The sequence below is a fragment of the Bos javanicus genome, chromosome 16 (assembly GCF_032452875.1).
Source record: "Bos javanicus breed banteng chromosome 16, ARS-OSU_banteng_1.0, whole genome shotgun sequence".
NCBI lineage: Eukaryota > Metazoa > Chordata > Mammalia > Artiodactyla > Bovidae > Bos > Bos javanicus.
The window spans coordinates 80,418,101-80,436,688 of record NC_083883.1 but is presented as its reverse complement, the minus strand read 5'-3'; the positions used below and the strand labels follow the sequence as shown (position 1 = coordinate 80,436,688).

General features: G+C 61.0%; 1 protein-coding gene across 1 annotated transcript in view; it reads right to left on the bottom strand.

Moving 5' to 3' along the window:
- Nucleotides 1-2,873: 2,873 nt before the first annotated feature.
- IGFN1 (immunoglobulin like and fibronectin type III domain containing 1) overlaps nucleotides 2,874-18,588 on the bottom strand; it is a 30,741-nt gene continuing 15,026 nt past the window's right edge. Inside the window, exons 13-25 of the mRNA XM_061383755.1 lie at nucleotides 14,714-14,821; nucleotides 14,136-14,260; nucleotides 13,416-13,557; nucleotides 12,773-13,072; nucleotides 11,868-12,167; nucleotides 11,280-11,453; nucleotides 10,245-10,373; nucleotides 8,759-9,061; nucleotides 7,816-7,904; nucleotides 6,289-6,484; nucleotides 5,193-5,501; nucleotides 4,278-4,604; nucleotides 2,874-3,537 (exon numbers count right to left, since the gene is read on the bottom strand). Coding sequence (XP_061239739.1) covers nucleotides 3,284-3,537; nucleotides 4,278-4,604; nucleotides 5,193-5,501; nucleotides 6,289-6,484; nucleotides 7,816-7,904; nucleotides 8,759-9,061; nucleotides 10,245-10,373; nucleotides 11,280-11,453; nucleotides 11,868-12,167; nucleotides 12,773-13,072; nucleotides 13,416-13,557; nucleotides 14,136-14,260; nucleotides 14,714-14,821 — 2,756 coding nt within the window. The 3' untranslated portion in view covers nucleotides 2,874-3,283. The remainder of the gene's footprint in view (nucleotides 3,538-4,277; nucleotides 4,605-5,192; nucleotides 5,502-6,288; nucleotides 6,485-7,815; nucleotides 7,905-8,758; nucleotides 9,062-10,244; nucleotides 10,374-11,279; nucleotides 11,454-11,867; nucleotides 12,168-12,772; nucleotides 13,073-13,415; nucleotides 13,558-14,135; nucleotides 14,261-14,713; nucleotides 14,822-18,588) is intronic.

The window sequence follows — 18,588 nt, the reverse complement described above, 5'->3', positions numbered from 1 at the left end:
GACTCCCGGGGTCCAGCTCCTGGGACTTCGGGTCTGGGCTGGAACACACCCTGCTCCCCTGGGCCTCCAGCCTGCAGACGGCCTCCACAGTGAGCCTCCCCAACCCCTCAGGGTAAGCCTCTTTCTATCCATCCGTATGTAACCTCTTGGTTCTGTTTCTCTGGAGACCCTCACCCATGTGATTGCCATGCTCCACCTGCTCAGGTAACCATGGACTTTCTCCCATTCAAACCCCTACCAGCTGTGGGCCAGAGTCCCATAGTCCCCAGAACCAGGGCAGGCCATTAATTTTCACCAGTCAGATAAAGGTGATGTGTTATACAACTGTGATTTAAGTATTACAAATTAGGGTTTAGAGTTTAGGGTTACACATGAGGTTGAACATTTTTCCATGTGCTTCTGAGCCTATAATTGTGTTACCTCTTCTTGGGAAGGTCTGTTTGTGTCTTCTGTTCATTTTTCTCTTGAGATATTTATTTTTTTTCGCATTGATTTGAAGGAGTCTTTTAAAAAATAATCTTATTTATTCATTTTCAGCTTGCTGGGTCTCTGCTGCTATATGGGCTTTTCTCAGGTTGCAGCGTGTGCGGGCTCCTCTCTGGTTGCGGCACGTGGGGCTCCTCTCTAGCTCCAGGATGTGGGGGCTCCTCTCTAGCTGCTCAGGCTTCTCATTGTGGTGGCTTCTCTTGTTGCTGAGCACGGGCTCTTGGGTGCGAGCACTTCCATAATCGTGGCTTCTGGGCTCTTGAGCACAGGCTCAGGAGTTGCGATGCACAAGCTTTGTTGCTCCACAGGTGTTTTCCCAGCCCAGGGATTGAGCCCATGTCTCCTGCATTGGCAGGCGGGTTCTTTACCACCGAGTCACCTGGGAAGCCCGTGAAGGGGTCTTTACAGCCACGAGTCACGGGCAGTCTCGCTGACCTGACTGGGCAGATCTCTTGTCCATCCTGTGGCTTATCCTTTCATGTTCTTTGTTGACTTTTGATAAAACGTGTTTAATTTTCATACAAATTATTTTTTTTCTTTTATGGCTTTGGTTTTGGAATCTTACGAAAACCTTCCCTACCTCGAAGTAATTAGGTATTTTCCTGTCCTAGCATTTCCTAAGGTTTAGTTTGCCACTTACGTATAAATTTACGCCTGGGATTCATTTTCATGTTTAGATCAAGGTAGGGACGCAGTCTCACGTGGTTGACCAGTTGTCCCGGAACAGCACAATAAACACCCCATCCCTGCCTGCTGATCTGTGACACCCACTGTGTCATGAATCGAGTTACCAAACAGGACTGGATTTGTTCTCCCTGATCTTCCGTGTATCTCCTGATACACCCAAACCACACTGCTCTAGTTACTATGGCGATAACAAGCCTTGATATTTGATAGGGCAAATTTCCTCCTTTCTTTTTTCCTCTTCTTCAGGAATTTTCTGATTTTTTTTTTTTTTTTTTACTCTTAGTTCACCTGCATAAATTTTAGAATCACTTTGTCAGTTTGTGTGAAAAGCCCTGTTGGAATTTTTACTGAAAATGCATTGAATCTATAAATGCATTTGGGGACAGCTGATTGATGTCTTTGTAATATTACCATCCTCACCAATGATGTAGTCTGTCTATTTACTTATGCCATTTAAAATTCCCTTCAAGAAAGTTTTATAGTTTCTTATTTTATTAGATCTCTTCCTAGGTATTCTACTTGCTGCTGTTCTAAATGATGGGCTTCCCTGGGGGCTCAGTGGTAAAGAATCTGCCTGCCAATGCAGGAGACACAGGAGACTGGGTTTGATCCCTAGGCTGAGAAGATCCCCTGCAGAAGGAAATGGCAACCCACTGCAATATTCTTGCCTGGGAAACCCCATGAACAAAGGAGCCTGGCAGGCAACAGTCCGTGGGTAAGAGAGTTGGATGTGACTTAGCAACTGACAAGCAACTGTCCCTGTGGTTCTGGCAGCAGATTAGACTAATCTTATCTAATAAGGCGAAAAAACTCTTCTTTTTCTAGTCTCTGGGGAGGAGTGTTAAGATTGAAAATGTTCCTGAAACATTTCCACCTATCAGACCTCTGGGCTCTTTTCTTTGTGGGAAAATGCTTAGCAACCAACTGAATTTCTTCAACGGTATAGGACTACTCAGGCTTTCTGTCTCTCCTTGAGTCTGTTTTGGTCAATGGTGTTATCTAGGAATTCACACATTCTGTTGAAATTTTCAAATGTCTAAATGTCGTGTTAAAAAATACATTTTGTCTCTGCTGAATCTGTGATATGCTTTCTTCTTCATTCCTAATGTTTATTTTTGCTATTGCTTGTTTCACTTGATTAAATCGTAACAGAAGTTTGTCAGTATTTTAACCATTTCAAAAAGACAGTCTTTGAATTTGATTTTCCTGTTGAAAAACGTGTGCTATAATTCACTGGTTCCTGCCCTTCATTGTTTTCTTCTAAGTTATTCAAAGCTTAAAAAAATTTTTGAAGCTATTTGCTCTATTTTGTTAAAAAGTTGTTTCATTTATTAAGGAATTCCCTGGCTGTCCGGTGGCTAGGACCCTCGCTCTCACTGCCAAGAGGCCCGAATTCCACCCCTGGTTGGGGAACTAGGATCCCCAGGATTTGCACAGGATTTGGTCAGACAGAGGTGGGCAGGAGATACCAGCTGGGGCTCAGGGAGGTCTCTCCACCACACAGACCTTCGGGACAGGCTCAGCTTTCACACCCTTGGAACTAACTGCAGAAGAGCCCAGTTCCAACCGAACTCTTCCCTCCAGCCAGAAGCCCGCCTCCCTCCACCCCCACCCCTGTCGCCCTGGAGGCTGGCACAGAGACTCCGCACGGGAAATCCATCTCTCCCCAGCGTGCAGACCCCAAATTCATCTGCAGACGGTTTGCCTGTGTTAGCCAGCATTTTAATGAAGAAACAGCATACAGAAAGCATCTCCCCCTAGCGTGCATGCGTCCATTGCTGCTGCTGCTGCTGCTAAGTGGCTCAGTCGTGTCCAACTCTGTGCAACCCCATGGACGGCAGCCCACCAGGCTCCCCGGTCCCTGGGACTCTCCAGGCAAGAGCATGCACCCACACATCCACACAAACACACACATGCCCTCCAGCCCCGGCCCCGCCCAGGTCCTCTGACCCCTCGCTTTCCCTTCACCATGGGCACACAGACCCAGCTCTTCCCCACCTCCCTCTAACAGCCCAGCCCAGGGTATCGAGGACCAAGACTCCATCCTGCAGACAGACGCCTGCCTTCTGATCCCCCAAGCGGGAGCCTTGAGGCCATGCAGTCCAGTGACTCAGCTCAAGGCTGGGAGTCTGAACGCCCGCTTCGTCTTTGTCTTCCCCGAAGCCTCCGCGCCCCCCTGGAGAGGCTTCCCCCTTGCTCGCCCTCCCCTGAGACTCTGGGCATGGCCAGCATCCTCCACCCCCTTGGATGGGCTCCCCAGGCGGGCGTGGTATGAGGAGTGGAGCTTCAGGGACTCGCGGTCATCCGCCGGCTGAGGGGCCGGGCAGGGCCATTCCACTGTGCGGCGGGGCTCATCGCTGGGCTCTGCAAAACACAGAGGACCAGGGTGCCTGGCTTGTCGCAAGGTCAACACAACCCCGCAGTGGGCCAGGCCTGGGAGCTCTGCTACGGGGCCACAGCCACCAGATGCTCTCTGAGTTTGGGCCAGGTTCTTCTTCCCCGGCCCCTAGGGTCCCCAAACACTAGTGTGCATATGAGCCAGGCACTTCGAAATGTTCCTCCCCAGGGTTGAAAGGGTCATCGCTGCACAAAAGTCAATTCTGAATAATTCAGAATGTTAGGAGTTACTTTTCCTTCTTGCTTTTCAAAATATAAGATGTTATCAGGGGAAATGTTTTCTTATTAATACATATGATCTGCCTTACTGAAAAGGAGACCATTGACAAGAGAGCCGTGTGGCCCGGGGGCACCGCGTGTCCGTCTCTGGGCATGCTCACAAAGGGGCATCGCGGCTTTCTCTCCCGTTCAGAACAGGGGCGAGGCTGTTCCGGGACACTTAGGCGGGCGGCATGCAGCCCCTCAAGCCAAGGCTGCTCACCTGTGATCTTGCCCACCGCATCTTACAGATGAGCAAACCAGGGCCCCAGAAAGACCAGAGGCAGACGTTAAGTAAGGGAGTTCACACAGAGCCAGGCTGCGAACCTGCCGGCCTGGCCCCAGCCCACCCTCCCAGGGGGCTCCCTGAAAGCAGCGGGGGCTGCCCCCCTGGCTCTCCCCGCCCCCCGGCCCCCCAGCCAGCTTAAGCCCGAGCCGGGCAGCCTCACCCACGACGATGAGCGTGGCGGTGCTGACCGCCTGGCCCAGAGTGTTCTCGGCCACCGCCTTGTACTGGCCGCCGTCCGTGGCGGAGACGCTGGGGATGACGAGGGAGCACACACCCATCACGTCGGTGGTGTACGCGGCGGGGTGGTTGGCCAGGCTCTGGTCGTTCTTGAACCAGGAGACGTGGGGGCGTGGCTGGCCCTGCACGGCGCAGGTCATGCAGCACTCGCTGCCCAGGGGCAGCAGGTGGGGGCGGAGGCCCACCAGGAAGCGCGGCTTCTGGCTCAGGTCGGGCTCCCGGTAGCTCGGGGCCCTCGCCGCGACCTTGTCTGTAGCGGAAAGCGGAAGGTCAGAGAGCCGGGAGGGCGGTGGGGAGCCGTGGGTGGGAAGCTCCTGGTGGAGGCGGGCGTGCCGGGGCTCCCTGACATCTCGCCTGCAAACTTGACCCCAAGGCTGCTGTACTCATTTTTTTTTATCCTTTTTTAAAATTTTCTTTTATTTCTTTTTTTTTTTCCCCCTGTACTACAAGCTAACACACACGTACTGTGGGCAAATTGGAACACAGAAGAAATCAAAAGAAGAAATGAAAACTGAGCAGGCCCTAACTACCTACGGATGCATCTGAGTGTGGAACCTTCGGACACTTTTCCATTTTAGAAAATCGTGAAATTTAGAAATCGTGAAAATGTACATCTGATTTTAGGGCCTGATTTTTCAGGCGACTGCTTTGAAGTTTCGAATCTGTCTGATCGCAAAGGACTATTTTCAGAGAAGCACTGACCTCTGTCTACTGTATCGCCCGCCTCTGACTTGAGAAGCACCCGGCCCTCGCGTTCTCCCCGCAGAGGCGGAGCCTGAGGACAGGGGCGGGGCCCTGCCTCCAACCCCGTCCCTGGCGCCCTGGACGGCGAGCTCACCAGACGGCTGGCGCGGGACGACCCAGGGCTGGCGCGTGTCCGAGGGCTCGCTGGCGCCCAGCTCGTTCTTGGCCACCACGCGGAAGTGGTACTCGTGGCCCGGGAGGACGCCCACCAGGGTGAAGCGGCAGTTGTGCAGGCGCTCGGCCGCCGGACACCAGGGCGCGTGGGCCGAGGTGCGCATCAGCACCGCGTAGTGCAGCGGCGCGTCGCCCGCCTCCGCCTCGTCCGGGGACGGCTCCCACTCGACGGTCACCGAGCCCAGCGTGCCCTCCCGCAGCACGATGGGCCCTGGCGCCCGCGGGCGCGCTGTAGGGACAGAGCGGGCAGGCTGGGGCTCGTGTGCGCCTGACTGGACCCGGGGCCCCTGCTGAGCCCTGCCCGGGGCTCCAGTCCTGCCCAGGTTCCCTTATCCTGCCAGGGCCTAGGTCCTGCCCCAAGTCCCTGAGTCCTGACCTGAGTCCCTGAGAACTGCCCTGTCTCCCCATGTCCTGCTCCAGGGCCTGAGTCCTGCCTAAGTCCCCAAGTCCTACCCTGGGTCCCCGAATCCTTCCTGGGTTCCCAAGTCCTTCCCAGGCCCCCTCTTCTTCCAAGGCCCTGGAAGACACGGTCTCCCCAGGCAGGGGACCAGAGAGAACTGGGCAAGCCCTGCAGTTACTGCTGGAGGGTTGAACGCCTCTGAAGAGGCTCATTGGGATCCACTTTGGCCTGTTCGTGACACAGGACACGGGAACAGAGTGGGGCTTCCATAAGACCAAGTTACAGAGCCCCCACTGTCAACTGGTGGTTAGTTCTGGGTTTGAGAAAGCCCCCTGGGGCCGGGCCGGGGGACCACCTTCATCCCAGGTGAGGACCACGGACATTTCTTCCTAGCCCTCCTTGGGCCGATGGGATGGCGGTGACTGTCTCTGCTCACTGACCCAGAGGAGGGACAGCGGGTCCTGAAGACTGTGCTCAGCTGTCCCCAGGCACCCAGGGCAGGAGGATGGTGAAGCCCCGCTCCCCCGGCCCCTCCGGCTCTCTCCCTCCGGGTGGGCGCCCAGCAAGGGTCTGGGAGTGGCCCGTCTGAGTCCAGCCCAGGGCAGGCCGGCCTCACCTGCCACCCTGAGGCGGAAGCTGTAGGTGGCCTCCTCCCCTCGCAGGCTCCTCAGCACCACGGTGTAGACGCCGCTGTCGTCGAGGCTGGCCGACGGGACCAGGAGCTGGGTGAGGCCGTCCTTGACGGAGGCCACACTCCGCTTAGGCAGGGGCAAGCCGTCCTTCAGCCAGGTCACCTCCGGGGTGGGCGCAGCCTGGGCATGGAGGAGAGGGGGTGAGAGGGAGTTTGGTAGGAGGGACGGCTTTTCGCTGGGCTGAGGTGCGGGTGCAAGGAGAGGCCCTGGGGCAGAGCTGGCTAGGGAAAGGATGGTGGACGGGTGGGCATGGCAGGGTTGAGGGGAAATGAGCGGGTGAGGCAGAGGCAGGGCGGCTGAGGGGTAAGGCCTTGCACAGAGCACGCGTGCAGACACCTGGGCTTCGTTTCATGAGCCATGAGCTGCTGTTGTGAGGTTTGACCAGGAGAGCATGACTGGCTCTCAGTTCACCGGACAGGGGGCACAAGGGCAGGGGGGAGTGGGGAGCACTCGTGGGAGGGGAGCACTCATGGGAGGAGAATACCAACCAGCTGGTGCCAAGGCCCAAAAGGCCAGTGACTCGGGGGTCCCTGCAGGGGTCCAGCAGGGAGAGGATGGGGGCCTGACCCTGCCTGATGGCCGGGACCCTCTCTCTCAGCACTGGGCATGAGTCACCTGGGGCCACGAACAGTGACCGACCTCACAGGCTTGTCTGAGAACCGAGAAATGACTGATACATGGGAAGCTCAGAGAACAGGGCCCAAGACAGAGCAGACGCTCAGTGCGTCTCCCACGTTTCTGTCATCGTTACCACTGTCGTCATCGTGGTCTAACAGTTAAGAACACGTAATTTAGAGATAGGTGGGGTTTGAATCTGGCTCTGCCGCCTGTGAGCTTCCTACACAGACGACGATGGCTTAAACAACAGCAGTAGCAACAGTAATAACGACAGGCGATGCATCCTGGGTACTTGCCACTTGCCCAGCACTGTTTATGTGCTTTCAATTACGGATTCCTTGAATCCTCAGAACAACCCTTTGAGACGTTACTGCTATTAAACACGTTTGACAGAGGACGTGGGAACACAGACGTTGAGATGTGTGTCGAAAGTCAGTCGGTGCAGGCTGGGGTCAGAATTTGAATCCAGGCCACGCGTGCTTCTAACCTCCCTGGCTGCCCAACCACGTGCCCACAGACAGTGCTGCTGCTGGAGGTCGTCCTGGGTCAGAGGCAGGCCGCGTGCTCACACTTTCTGAAGTCCAGGACCCCCTTCCCAGACCAAGGGGAAGTAGGGGTGGGCTTAGAGGCGCAGTCCCGGGAGCCACCACCAGAGGGCTCGCAGACGGGAGCGGAGCGGCGGCTGGCGCTCAGCACAGGGCTGCCTGCAGCGCGACGCCCACACTCCTCTCTACCGCCGGACTTCCAGCACGAGCCCAGGCCCCCGACGAGCAGGGAAGAGAGGAGGCCCTCAGGGCTGACACTGTCCCCCGAAGCTCAATACGTGTGCTCACCTCAAAGTAGACGGGCACGCGGACCGTGTCCCCAGCTCTGACCGTCAGCAAGTCCTTCATGCCGGCGTCCATGCGGAACTTGGGGCGGACTGGAACACACGGGGTGGCCTGTCAGCTCCCTCTGCACTTGGGCCCCAGCCCTGGTTATGGCCGGGCAGGGCTGCAGGGGGACGCTGGGCAGCCCTGGGACGCTGAGACCCCGTGGGACATCAGATGGGGGGCCCTGTAGGACCTGGAGAGGGGGCTGGAGGGGATTCCTGCAGGGGAGCTGTGGTGGGCAGCCTCGGGGTCAGGCCGGCACAGAAACTCCTGTGTCTTGTGATGAGACAACGACCCACTTGAGGCAGGAAGTGGCGGGAGAGCCCTGGAGTGGGGGCAGGGCCAGGACAAGCCTCTGGGCTCTGGACACAGACGCAGGGACCTCTTCTCTGTGCGTCCCCTTTGTCATCACACGGACACCTGGGCTCCACTGGGACGGCCCAGTGTCAGCTTGCGCCAAAGACAGGCCAGCTGCTCCAGCAATGAAAGCCCGCCCCGGGAAGAGGCGGTCCCGCTTCCAAGGAACAGGGCCTGGCGGCCCTCTGCTCTGATGGGAGCCGGGCAGGAGCTGAGGGGCACCGGGCCCTCTCGAGCCACACTCAGGAAGCAGCAAAGAGTGCTGGATCGAACCTGGGCCTTGAGGTCGGTCACCTGGGCTCTGCTGAGGGCCAGCGGCAAGGTCCAGGGCAGCGCACCCCTGACCCCTGACCTCAGTGTCCTCATCTGAAATCTGGGGAGAGTGCTGAGCTGGTAGGACTTGGCATGAGCTGTGATGAAAATGCATTTTCGCAAGGCCTCCCTCGCCCAGCGCCCTGCCCCTGCTAGGTGCCCAGGATGTGGCCCTTCTCTGAATTGGGGAGAGGCCCCGGGAAGGGCCTGGCCTGGAGGAGGGAGGGGGACTCACTCGAGACGGGCACAGCTTCCACCGCCGAGCCCAGGGCAGTGGGCTGGCCAGGGCCCCCGTCGTTCACGGCCGTCACCCGCAGCAGGTAGCTCTCCCGGGGCCGCAGCCCCTTGGCCGTGTAGGTGGTGCCCTGCACTGTGCCCGCGTGGCACGGGCTCCACTGCAGGCTGGCCGAGCTGCGCAGCTCCACCACGTAGCCCTGCGGTTCATCCCCGTCCTGGGTGTCGGGCCGAGCCCAGCTCAGGGTGATGCTGGAGTGCGACGTGTCCGTGACCTGGAGATCCCTCACGGGCCCCGGGGGTCCTGGGCGGGCACCACGGGCCGTCAGGAGTGGCATCACCTCTCCTGAGGGAGGCCCCGCGCAGTGGACCCTCCCTGGGTGGGCGGCCGGGGGTTCCTTTCTCTTAAGCTCTTTGCTAAAGCCCCTGCCTGGACCCGAACCCTGACCCTGTCCTGGGCTCTTCCTGTGTCTGCACCGCCGACCCCAGCTCTCCTCCTCCAGGAAGCCTCCCCCGGCTCCTTCCACCCACTCCCCAGCCTGCCAACCCCCTTCCCCTAACTCCACCCGTAATTCCCAAAGCTGCTGCGTTCTTTGATGCGTCCTTGGGTCCCAGGATCCCTAAACGCTAGAATTCTGCGTCTTTCTGTTCCAAGCTTTAAGCTGGTCGAGACTGCCTCCTCGGTGCCTAGTCCACACTCTGCTTTTTACCTGTAAAATGGGGCCCATCTGCCCATGAGGTTTTCATAGCAAAGCTGTGACGTGTATAAAGGGCTTTGTGGGCTGCACAGTGGCCCAGGGCTCTGGCCTCCCAGCCTGGGGCACCACCTAAGGGGTAGCCCCCCAGACTCCTTGAGTCTGTCCAAGCCCCATAGCCACCCAGCTCAGGGCCCGGCAGACACAGAAGGACACCTCCGGCCGATCCACAGCGGCCAGGAGCTTTCTGCACGCCTGGGGCTTGTTGAGGGTAAGAGCTCAGGGGAGGTACACAGGGCAGCCATGTGCTGTGGAGAGACGCTTTGATGGGTGTTTCGAGGGAAAGGTATTCTGTGCTCGAATTTGAGAAATGCGGATCAAACAAAGCGGGGCAGCTTTCTCTCCTTGCGTCCCGGCTGTCTGCCGTGGGCACTGGGACCACAGGTAGGGCAGTGCTGCTCTAGACCGGAAGTTTCCCAAGCCCGCACGTGCTTCCTGGGACCATGCCAGCGCCCGGTAGGTGATGAGCGAATGGAAAATTGACGGTGAGGCTCCCCTGTGACCCCCACCCCCCAGGGATGATGCCTCCTCACGGGAGGGAGTGGGAGCTTGCAGGAATCGAGCCAGGGAGAGGACTGACCCAGGGATGTTCTGGGTGGGACTCTGCCAACCCCCACCTCTGGCCTGGGTCTGTCTCAGTGCTGGCTCCCTAAATCATTCCTCACCCTTAAGGCCTTTCCACCTTCATTTCCCCCCCAACCCCGGCCCCCCGGGGGTCGGTACCCCACTTACTCATGGGGTCGCGGGCGAAGACGGCCTCCGACGGGGGTCCAGGCTCTCCCCGGCCGGAGGGGGCCACAGCCGTGACCCGGAACTCGTACTGCCAGCCCTGCCGCAGGTCCCCCACCGTCCACTTCTTCTCTGTGGGAGGCCCCTGCACATCAGTCCTGCCCGACGGGGCCGGCGATGCCCGGACGGGACCAGCCTGGCCCTACAGCTCACGCATCCTGCTGCCGCGCCGGGAGGCCTGGTCCTCTCCAGGCGGAGGGCGCCGTGCAGGGTCTCAGGGTCCCTGTGCGGTTCTGCCTCTGCCTTGCAGGGCAGCCTGGGGCAGGCGCCCCCAGCGCTCGGCACCCCCCTGCTTTGCCAGGGCAGCCTGGGGCAGGTGCCCCCAGCGCTCGGCACCCCCCTGCTTTGCCAGGGCAGCCTGGGGCAGGCGCCCCCAGCGCTCGGCACCCCCCTGCTTTGCCAGGGCAGCCTGGGGCAGGCACCCCCAGCGCTCGGCGCCCCCCTGCCTTGCAAGGCAGCCTGGTGCAGGCGCCCCCAGAGCTCGGCACCCCTCTGCTTTAGAGCTGTTGTCCCACCTCAATTAAAGGGAGCCTGTCAGCGGCGGAGCCCAATATGCCCTCTTTTCAGAGACACGGAGGCTGAGCCCCAAGGAGCACGGCCTGCCGGGCATTCTGAGCCTCTTTGTCCTGCGGGCCTGGGCATGGGCCTTTCTGAGTTCATTCTGGGTCCAGAAAGCAGTTTCTCAGAATCGACTCAGTAGGGTGGGCGCGCTGAACTATTGCAGCCACTGCAGCCCGCAGGCCTAGCGCCCCTGCTCTGCACAGGAAGCTCGCTGTGCGATGCGCGCGCGCCCGGACTACAGAGGGGCCCCTGCTCTCCGCAGCGAGACGAAGCCCAGCCCAGCACAGCCAGACGAACAAAGGAAAAGCAAAACAGTTAAGTCATCTGGCTTGATGCTGCCCCAACAAAGGACCCGGGCCGGGGGTCCAGGGAGGCTCTGGAGGCCAGGACGATGCCCACCACCCCCGGGCTGCTCACCGGGCACTGGCTTCTGGTTCACGGCCACCCAGGTGTTGCTCCCCTTCTTGCGCTTCTCGATCAGGTAGCCGAGGATGTGGGCGCTGCCGGGGCCCCGGGGCGCCGTCCAGGACAGAGTGACGCCCTGGCTGGAGGCTGATAGTATGGACGGCGGGGGCGGGGGCCCAGGCCGAGCTGCCGGGGGAGGAGGTGCTGGTCAGCCGGGGCCGGGCGAGGCCCCAGCTCCCGGGGGGCACCTGGAGGAGGAGCGGGCCCTGGGGGAGGCCACACACAGCCCCTTCCAGGGAGGCCAGGGTGGGAGCCAGCCCACACTTCTGGGGCAGGAGTGACACAAACAGGGAGGGGACAAGAGCCGGCCCTGAGCCCCTCTGCCTCGAGCCCCTGGGAGGTGCCCCAGAAGGAGGATGAGCCTTGGAGAGCGGCTCTGCCGTCCACCTCGCCCCACAGAGCCACAGCTGGACAAGACCCCTGCGTCCTGCCCACTGACCCAGCCTCCAGGTCCCAGAGAAGCTGGGGTCTCTCAGGGCCAGCCTCTGGGCGCGGCGTGGAGCCCAGCAGTGTCCCCGCCCCGGTCCCCCGTCCTCTCACCCTCAGGTGCCACCAGCACCTCCTCGGACTCCAGGGCCTCCCCAGGCCCCTCTGCGGTCACAGCCCGCACGCGGTAGGCATACTTCTTGCCCTGCTCCGTGTGGGCATCCGTGAAGGCGGTGCTGTCTGAGCCGGGCTCGCCCACCTTCAGCCACGCGCTCCGGCCAGCCTGCCGCCGCTCCACCTCGTAGTGCTGCAGGGCCCGGCCACCGTCATCCTTCGGGGGCCGCCAGTGCAGGCGGACTCCAGCCCCGTGGCTGTCCTGCACCTCCAGGGGGCCCTGCGGGGGCTGGGGCTTGTCTGGGGACCCCCAAGAGGAGCGGGAAGAGAGGAGGGGTCAGGGGAGCCACAGGGGAGCCACACTCCCCCCCTCAGTGGACACGCTTGCCTGCAGTGGAAGGCCCAGGCGGGCTTCACCTCGAGGGGCCCTGGTCTCCACCCCTGACACGCACAGCCCTCGGGAACGACATGGAAGGCACCCGCCTGCAGGGGCTCCGGCCACACGCAGTGCCCCCGGTTGCCATGGGCTACAGAGCGGAGCCTCCTGCCTGGGTCCTCCACGTGGACCACGAGGAGCCCAACTGACGTGACTCCAGGCAGGGACCACCACCCACCCCATTATAGCCCTCGTATAATAGCCCTATAGTATAGTATAATAGCCCTATAGTATAGTATAATACCCCTATAGTATAGTATAATAGCCCTATAGTATAGTATAATACCCCTAGTATCTACTCAGCCAGTCTCCCCCAAGGAGCCCCCGGGTCTTTCTAAGCTGCATCTTCCAATCAGCGTGAGGAGGGCACGCCCAGCTCGGGCAGGTTTGGTCTTGGGCAGCGCGCATGGGGGTCAGTGTCGTGGGGGGCTAGGCGGGGCCCAGGACGGGGCGAGGGCCAGGCTGGCACCTAGGACCTGCAGGGTGAGCTCGGCCCGCGTGGAGCCGCCCTGGCTCCTCAGGGTGACGCTGTACTGGCCACGGTCCTGCCTGCTGGCGCTGGGGAGGCACAGCCGCGTGAAGCCGTCCCCTACGGCCACCTGGGCACCACGGCCACTGCCGCCGGCCACCTCCTCCCCGTCCTTCCTCCAGGTGGCTTGGACTGGGAGGCAGCTCTGGAAGGGGACCTTCATGGTCACTGGCTTCCCAGCCTTGACCACCAGCGGCTCCCTCAGCTGCGCGGTGACGTCCGGAGCGATGACTGGGGGATCTGAGGGGCACAGGGCAAGGGAGTCAGAGCTGGGGGAGGAGCGGCCCCGGGGGTCTGGGAAGCACAGGGCCCAGGAGTCAAGGGTGGGGGAGGAGGGGCCTCAGGGAGTCTGGGGAGCACAAGGCCCGGGAGTCAGGGGTGGGGGTCCCCGGGGGCTGGACCTCCCCGAGGACATGCTGACGAGGAGGGGAAGCATTCGGGCTGCTCATTACAACAGCATCAACCTCTCAACGGAGAGCAAGACTGGACGGGGGCCGCAGGCCAGTGACACGTCCAGACTCTCAGACCTGGCGCACGTCACTGGCTGAGAGCCGCCTGTCGGGGAGCGGGGGCCGGCCCTCACCATGGACAGTCAGCGTGGCCTCGCTCTCCTGGCCGCCAGCTGCAAAGCTGTACCTCCCGGCACGCGTCCCGTCCGCCTGGGCGATGACGAGCCTGTGCGCCAGCCCGTCCTGCTCGAAAGCGACTCCGTCCTGGGCGCTGAGCTGAGAACGAGGCCACAGAAGGCCGGTCACCCACCCCGTGCAGCCCCTCCCGAAGCTGGCCAGGGCCTGTTACTGAAGCTGCGGGAAGGAACGCCCGTCTGTGCTCGGCAGGAGCCAGGCCCCCATTTAGCGTATCTTTAGCCGTCCAGCGACCTATGAAGTGGGCAGCACTACTGGCCCAGAAACCAGCTGAGGACGAAGCTGAGCTCCGAGCCCTGGGCCTACCCCCACTGAGGTGTTAGTGGAGGGGTGGGGGCTGCTCAGGGAGTCCGGAGCCCGAAGGACAGACTTCACCAGGTGCTGGGACAGGACAGCAGGTTGGATGGTAGCGGGAGGGCCAGGGCCCTGTCCGGGGGGCACTGGGTGAAGAACACATCCACTCAAAGAGACAGCCCTTTCCAAACACACCAAGTTGTTGACCATGTAAACTTCTCCCAGAGTCGGCGCCGTTACAGCAAAGAGTGAAATCTCCTTCTTGCAAAGCCGCTGCTGTCTGCACCCCTCTGCTTCACTCAGCCCTCCCCCGCAGGCTGGTTGGCAAAGCGGGGGTCAGCAGGACTGGGGGGGGGGGGCAGTACCTTGACTCCGTCCTTAAACCAGGCTCCAGGTCCCAGGTCACGTGTGAGGGTGCAGGAGAGCACGGCGGCCTCCCCACGCTCCACCTCTGTGTCAGCCAGGCCCTGGGAGAAGTGGCCGGCGGGGCCTGGAGGGGCACAGCGGGGAGGGGTGCTGGGTGCCCAGGGATCGCCTCGCCCAGCTTCCCGCTGCACCCTGGGGGCCACATGTCCTGCCAGCAAGGCCAGACCACCCCATTTTCTCTGCAGGGCTCAGGCTGGTACAGGGGGTCTGGGGGCCCAGGGAGATGAAGGGCCCTAGACACCCAAGGATGTCTAGGTGACCCACCAAGTCCAGTGCCTTGGACACAGGGGGTCAAGACAGACACCAGGAGGGCTCTCAGCCTCGAGAAGCCTGCGTCCCACCCGCGCAAGGAGGAAGAGTAGCCTCCTGATTGGAGAAAAGATCCCTGGAAATGGGGCTCAGGGATAGCAGCAAAGTCCCGGGCCCAGAGGCAGGCCTGGGGGCGGCCCTGCACCCCGGTGTCCAGGGAGACCCCTGCCCCCACCCCCCAGAGCCAGAACAACGGAGAGGCACCTACCTCGGGCGTCCTCAGAGAAGCCACCAGTGCCAGGCTTGCGTCTGGATCTGGGGCTCAGGGTGGCGTCCTTCCTCCGGCCGTAGGCGTCTGATCCGCCATCTCTGCCAGCTCTGCCACTGCCCAGGTGGCTGGGGGACTCCCCAGGGTACCCCGTGTCCTCTCCGCCAGGCGGCTGCCCCAGGTCTCTGGCCTCATCCGCCCCACCTCGCTTTGCTGCTCCAGGATCGACCCTGGACCAGGTCTGAGTCCTGCTCCTGTATGGGCCCAGCCTCCTCTCTGCCACGCCGGCCTCATCCACCGCCTCGTACTCTGCCAGGGCCTCTGGGCCATGGACCCTGTCATCCTCAGCATCTAGGGAGCCCCTTCCTCTCCTGTGTCCTGCGCCCGGTGGACCGCCAGGCCCCTGACCCCATGACCCATCGCCAGGCTCTTTTCTGCCGTAGGGACCATCCAGGCCATCCCGGGCTCCCTGTCGTCCCGAACCCCCAGGCTTTTGAGAGAAGCCGTCCTCCCCACCAGCAGAAGTCCCCTTTCCGGGGACACCTGAGTCCCCTGGGCCACTAGCCCTGCTCCTTCCCAGACCCGAAGCTCTGCCATCCAGGAAGCCTGGGCTTCGCCCCCCACCAGCCTCCTCTCCGTCTGGAGCCCCCTCCCAGCCCCAGGAGCCGTCTAGCCTTTCTTGGGTCCCCCTGTGAATGGCGTCTTCCTCCTGGAGGGAGCTCGAAACCCAGGGGCCTGGGGGCTGGTCCCAGGCTCCAGAGCTGTCCTGGCCAAACCCCTGGTCTTCCCTGCCTGGGCCCCACGCATGTCTTTCCCCGCGCCCACCAGTGGGCCCTGATGTGGATCTGCCCCTTTCTGCGGGCAACTGGCTGCCATCCAGACCCTGGCCTGCGCCCACAGGGACCCCCCGTCCGGCCCCCACCCTCTTGCCACCCAGCTGTGCGGCCCCGGCACCCTGAGGGGCCAATGCCCCCTGGACAGATGCCAGACCCCTGCCTGCCACCCCTGGACCTGATTTCCAGGAGTCCTGGTCACGTGTGGATTCCTGAGCAGCTGACTCTGCCCAGGCCTCACCCTGCAATGCCCCCCGATCATCAGGGACCCCGGAAGCCCCGCCCTCCCCACTGGGAGCCCCTCTGTGCCCGGGGTACCCCGGGAGCCCAGAGCCATCTCGCTGCCCTGTTATACCTGACTTCCCCTCAGAACTCACAGCCCCCCATGCCTCAGGGGCACCTGGGCGTCCAGAGCCCCTTAAACCACTCTGAGAACCCCGCCCATCTGAAAGCATCGACAGGCCTTCCGGAGCCCCCAGCATCCCTGCGCCCCTGGGGCCGTCCCCATGAGCTGCACCATCCATGGTACCCGGCCGTCCGGCTATGCCGGAGCCCAGCCCCGCACCTGCGCCTCCCACCAGGCCCGTCCCTCTGCCCCCCTCTGGACCATCCTTGGGGCTCGTGCCACTGTAAGGCCCCTCTGAGGCCGCCCAGTATCCGGAGCCATGCCCCATGGTCTCCTGGCCTCTGAATCCACCATCCTCTCCCACCCCAGCCAGTGAGCCTACTCCTCCAAATCCCCCTGAACCATCTCTGAAGCCCACCTCATCCTCTGGCCCCATCGCCACAGGTCCTCTTGAGTCTCCCCTATAACCTCCCTTACTCCCTGACTCCATTCCCCTAGCCCCTGCCCCAACTTCTCCAGAACCCCCTAAACCATCCCTATAACCAGCCTTAGCCTTTGAATCAATACCCCCAGAACCCCCCAAACCATCCCCATAACCAACCTTAGCCCCTGAATCAACTCCCCCAGAACCCCTTAAACCATCCCTATAACCAGCGTTAGCGCCTGCCCCCATTCCTCCAGAACCCCCTAAACCATCCCCATAACCAAGCTTAGCTCCTGAATCAAATCCCCCAGAACCCCCTAAACCATCGCCATAACCAGCCTTAGCGCCTGCCCCCATTCCTCCAGAACCCCCTAAACCATCCCCATAACCAAGCTTAGCTCCTGAATCAAATCCCCCAGAACCCCCTAAACCATCGCCATAACCAGCCTTAGCGCCTGCCCCCATTCCTCCAGAACTCCCTAAACCATCCCCATAACCAAGCTTAGCTCCTGAATCAAATCCCCCAGAACCCCCTAAACCATCGCCATAACCAGCCTTAGCGCCTGCCCCCATTCCTCCAGAACTCCCTAAACCATCCCCATAACCAAGCTTAGCTCCTGAATCAAATCCCCCAGAACCGCCTAAACCATCGCCATAACCAGCCTTAGCGCCTGCCCCCATTCCTCCAGAACCCCCTAAACCATCCCCATAACCAGCCTTAGCACCTGCCCCCATTCCCCCAGAACCCCCTAAACCATCCCCATAACCAGCTTAGCTCCTGAATCAAATCCCCCAGAACCCCCTAAACCATCCCCATAACCAGCCTTAGTGCCTGCCCCCATTCCCCCAGAACCCCCTAAACCATCCCCATAACCAGCCTTAGTGCCTGCCCCCATTCCCCCAGAACCCCCTAAACCATCCCCATAACCAGCCTTAGCCCCTGAATCAACTCCGCCAGAACCCCCTAAACCATCCCCATAACCAGCCTTAGCGCCTGCCCCCATTCCCCCAGAACCCCCTAAACCATCCCCATAACCAGCCTTAGCGCCTGCCCCCATTCCTCCAGAACCCCCTAAACCATCCCCATAACCAGCCTTAGCCCCTGAATCAACTCCCCCAGAACTCCCTAAACCATCCCCATAACCAGCCTTAGCGCCTGCCCCCATTCCCCCAGAACCCCCTAAACCATCCCCATAACCAGCCTTAGCGCCTGCCCCCATTCCCCCAGAACCCCCTAAACCATCCCCATAACCAGCCTTAGCGCCTGCCCCCATTCCCCCAGAACCCCCTAAACCATCCCCATAACCAGCCTTAGCGCCTGCCCCCATTCCCCCAGAACCCCCTAAACCATCCCCATAACCAGCCTTAGCGCCTGCCCCATTCCCCAGAACCCCTAACCATCCCCATAACCAGCCTAGCGCCTGCCCCCATTCCCCAGAACCCCTAAACCATCCCCATAACCAGCCTCAGCGCCTGCCCCATTCCCCCAGAACCCCCTAAACCATCCCCATAACCAGCCTTAGCGCCTGCCCCCATTTCCCCAGAACCCCCTAAACCATCCCCATAACCAGCCTTAGCGCCTGCCCCCATTCCCCCAGAACCCCCTAAACCATCCCCATAACCAGCCTTAGCGCCTGCCCCCATTCCTCCAGAACCCCCTAAACCATCCCCATAACCAGCCTTAGCGCCTGCCCCCATTCCTCCAGAACCCCCTAAACCATCCCCATAACCAGCCTTAGCGCCTGCCCCCATTCCTCCAGAACCCCCTAAACCATCCCCATAACCAGCCTCAGCGCCTGCCCCCATTCCCCCAGAACCCCCTAAACCATCCCGATAACCAGCCTTAGCCCCTGAGTCAACTCCCCCAGAACCCCCTAAACCATCCCGATAACCAGCCCTAGCCCCTGAATCAACTCCCCCAGAACCCCCTAAACCATCCCGATAACCAGCCTTAGCCCCTGAGTCAACTCCCCCAGAACCCCCTAAACCATCCCCATAACCAGCCTTAGCGCCTGCCCCCATTCCCCCAGAACCCCCTAAACCATCCCGATAACCAGCCTTAGCGCCTGCCCCCATTCCTCCAGAACCCCCTAAACCATCCCCATAACCAGCCTTACCTCCTGAATCAACTCCCCCAGAACCCCCTAAACCATCCCGATAACCAGCCTTAGCGCCTGCCCCCATTCCTCCAGAACCCCCTAAACCATCCCGATAACCAGCCTTAGCGCCTGCCCCCATTCCTCCAGAACCCCCTAAACCATCCCCATAACCA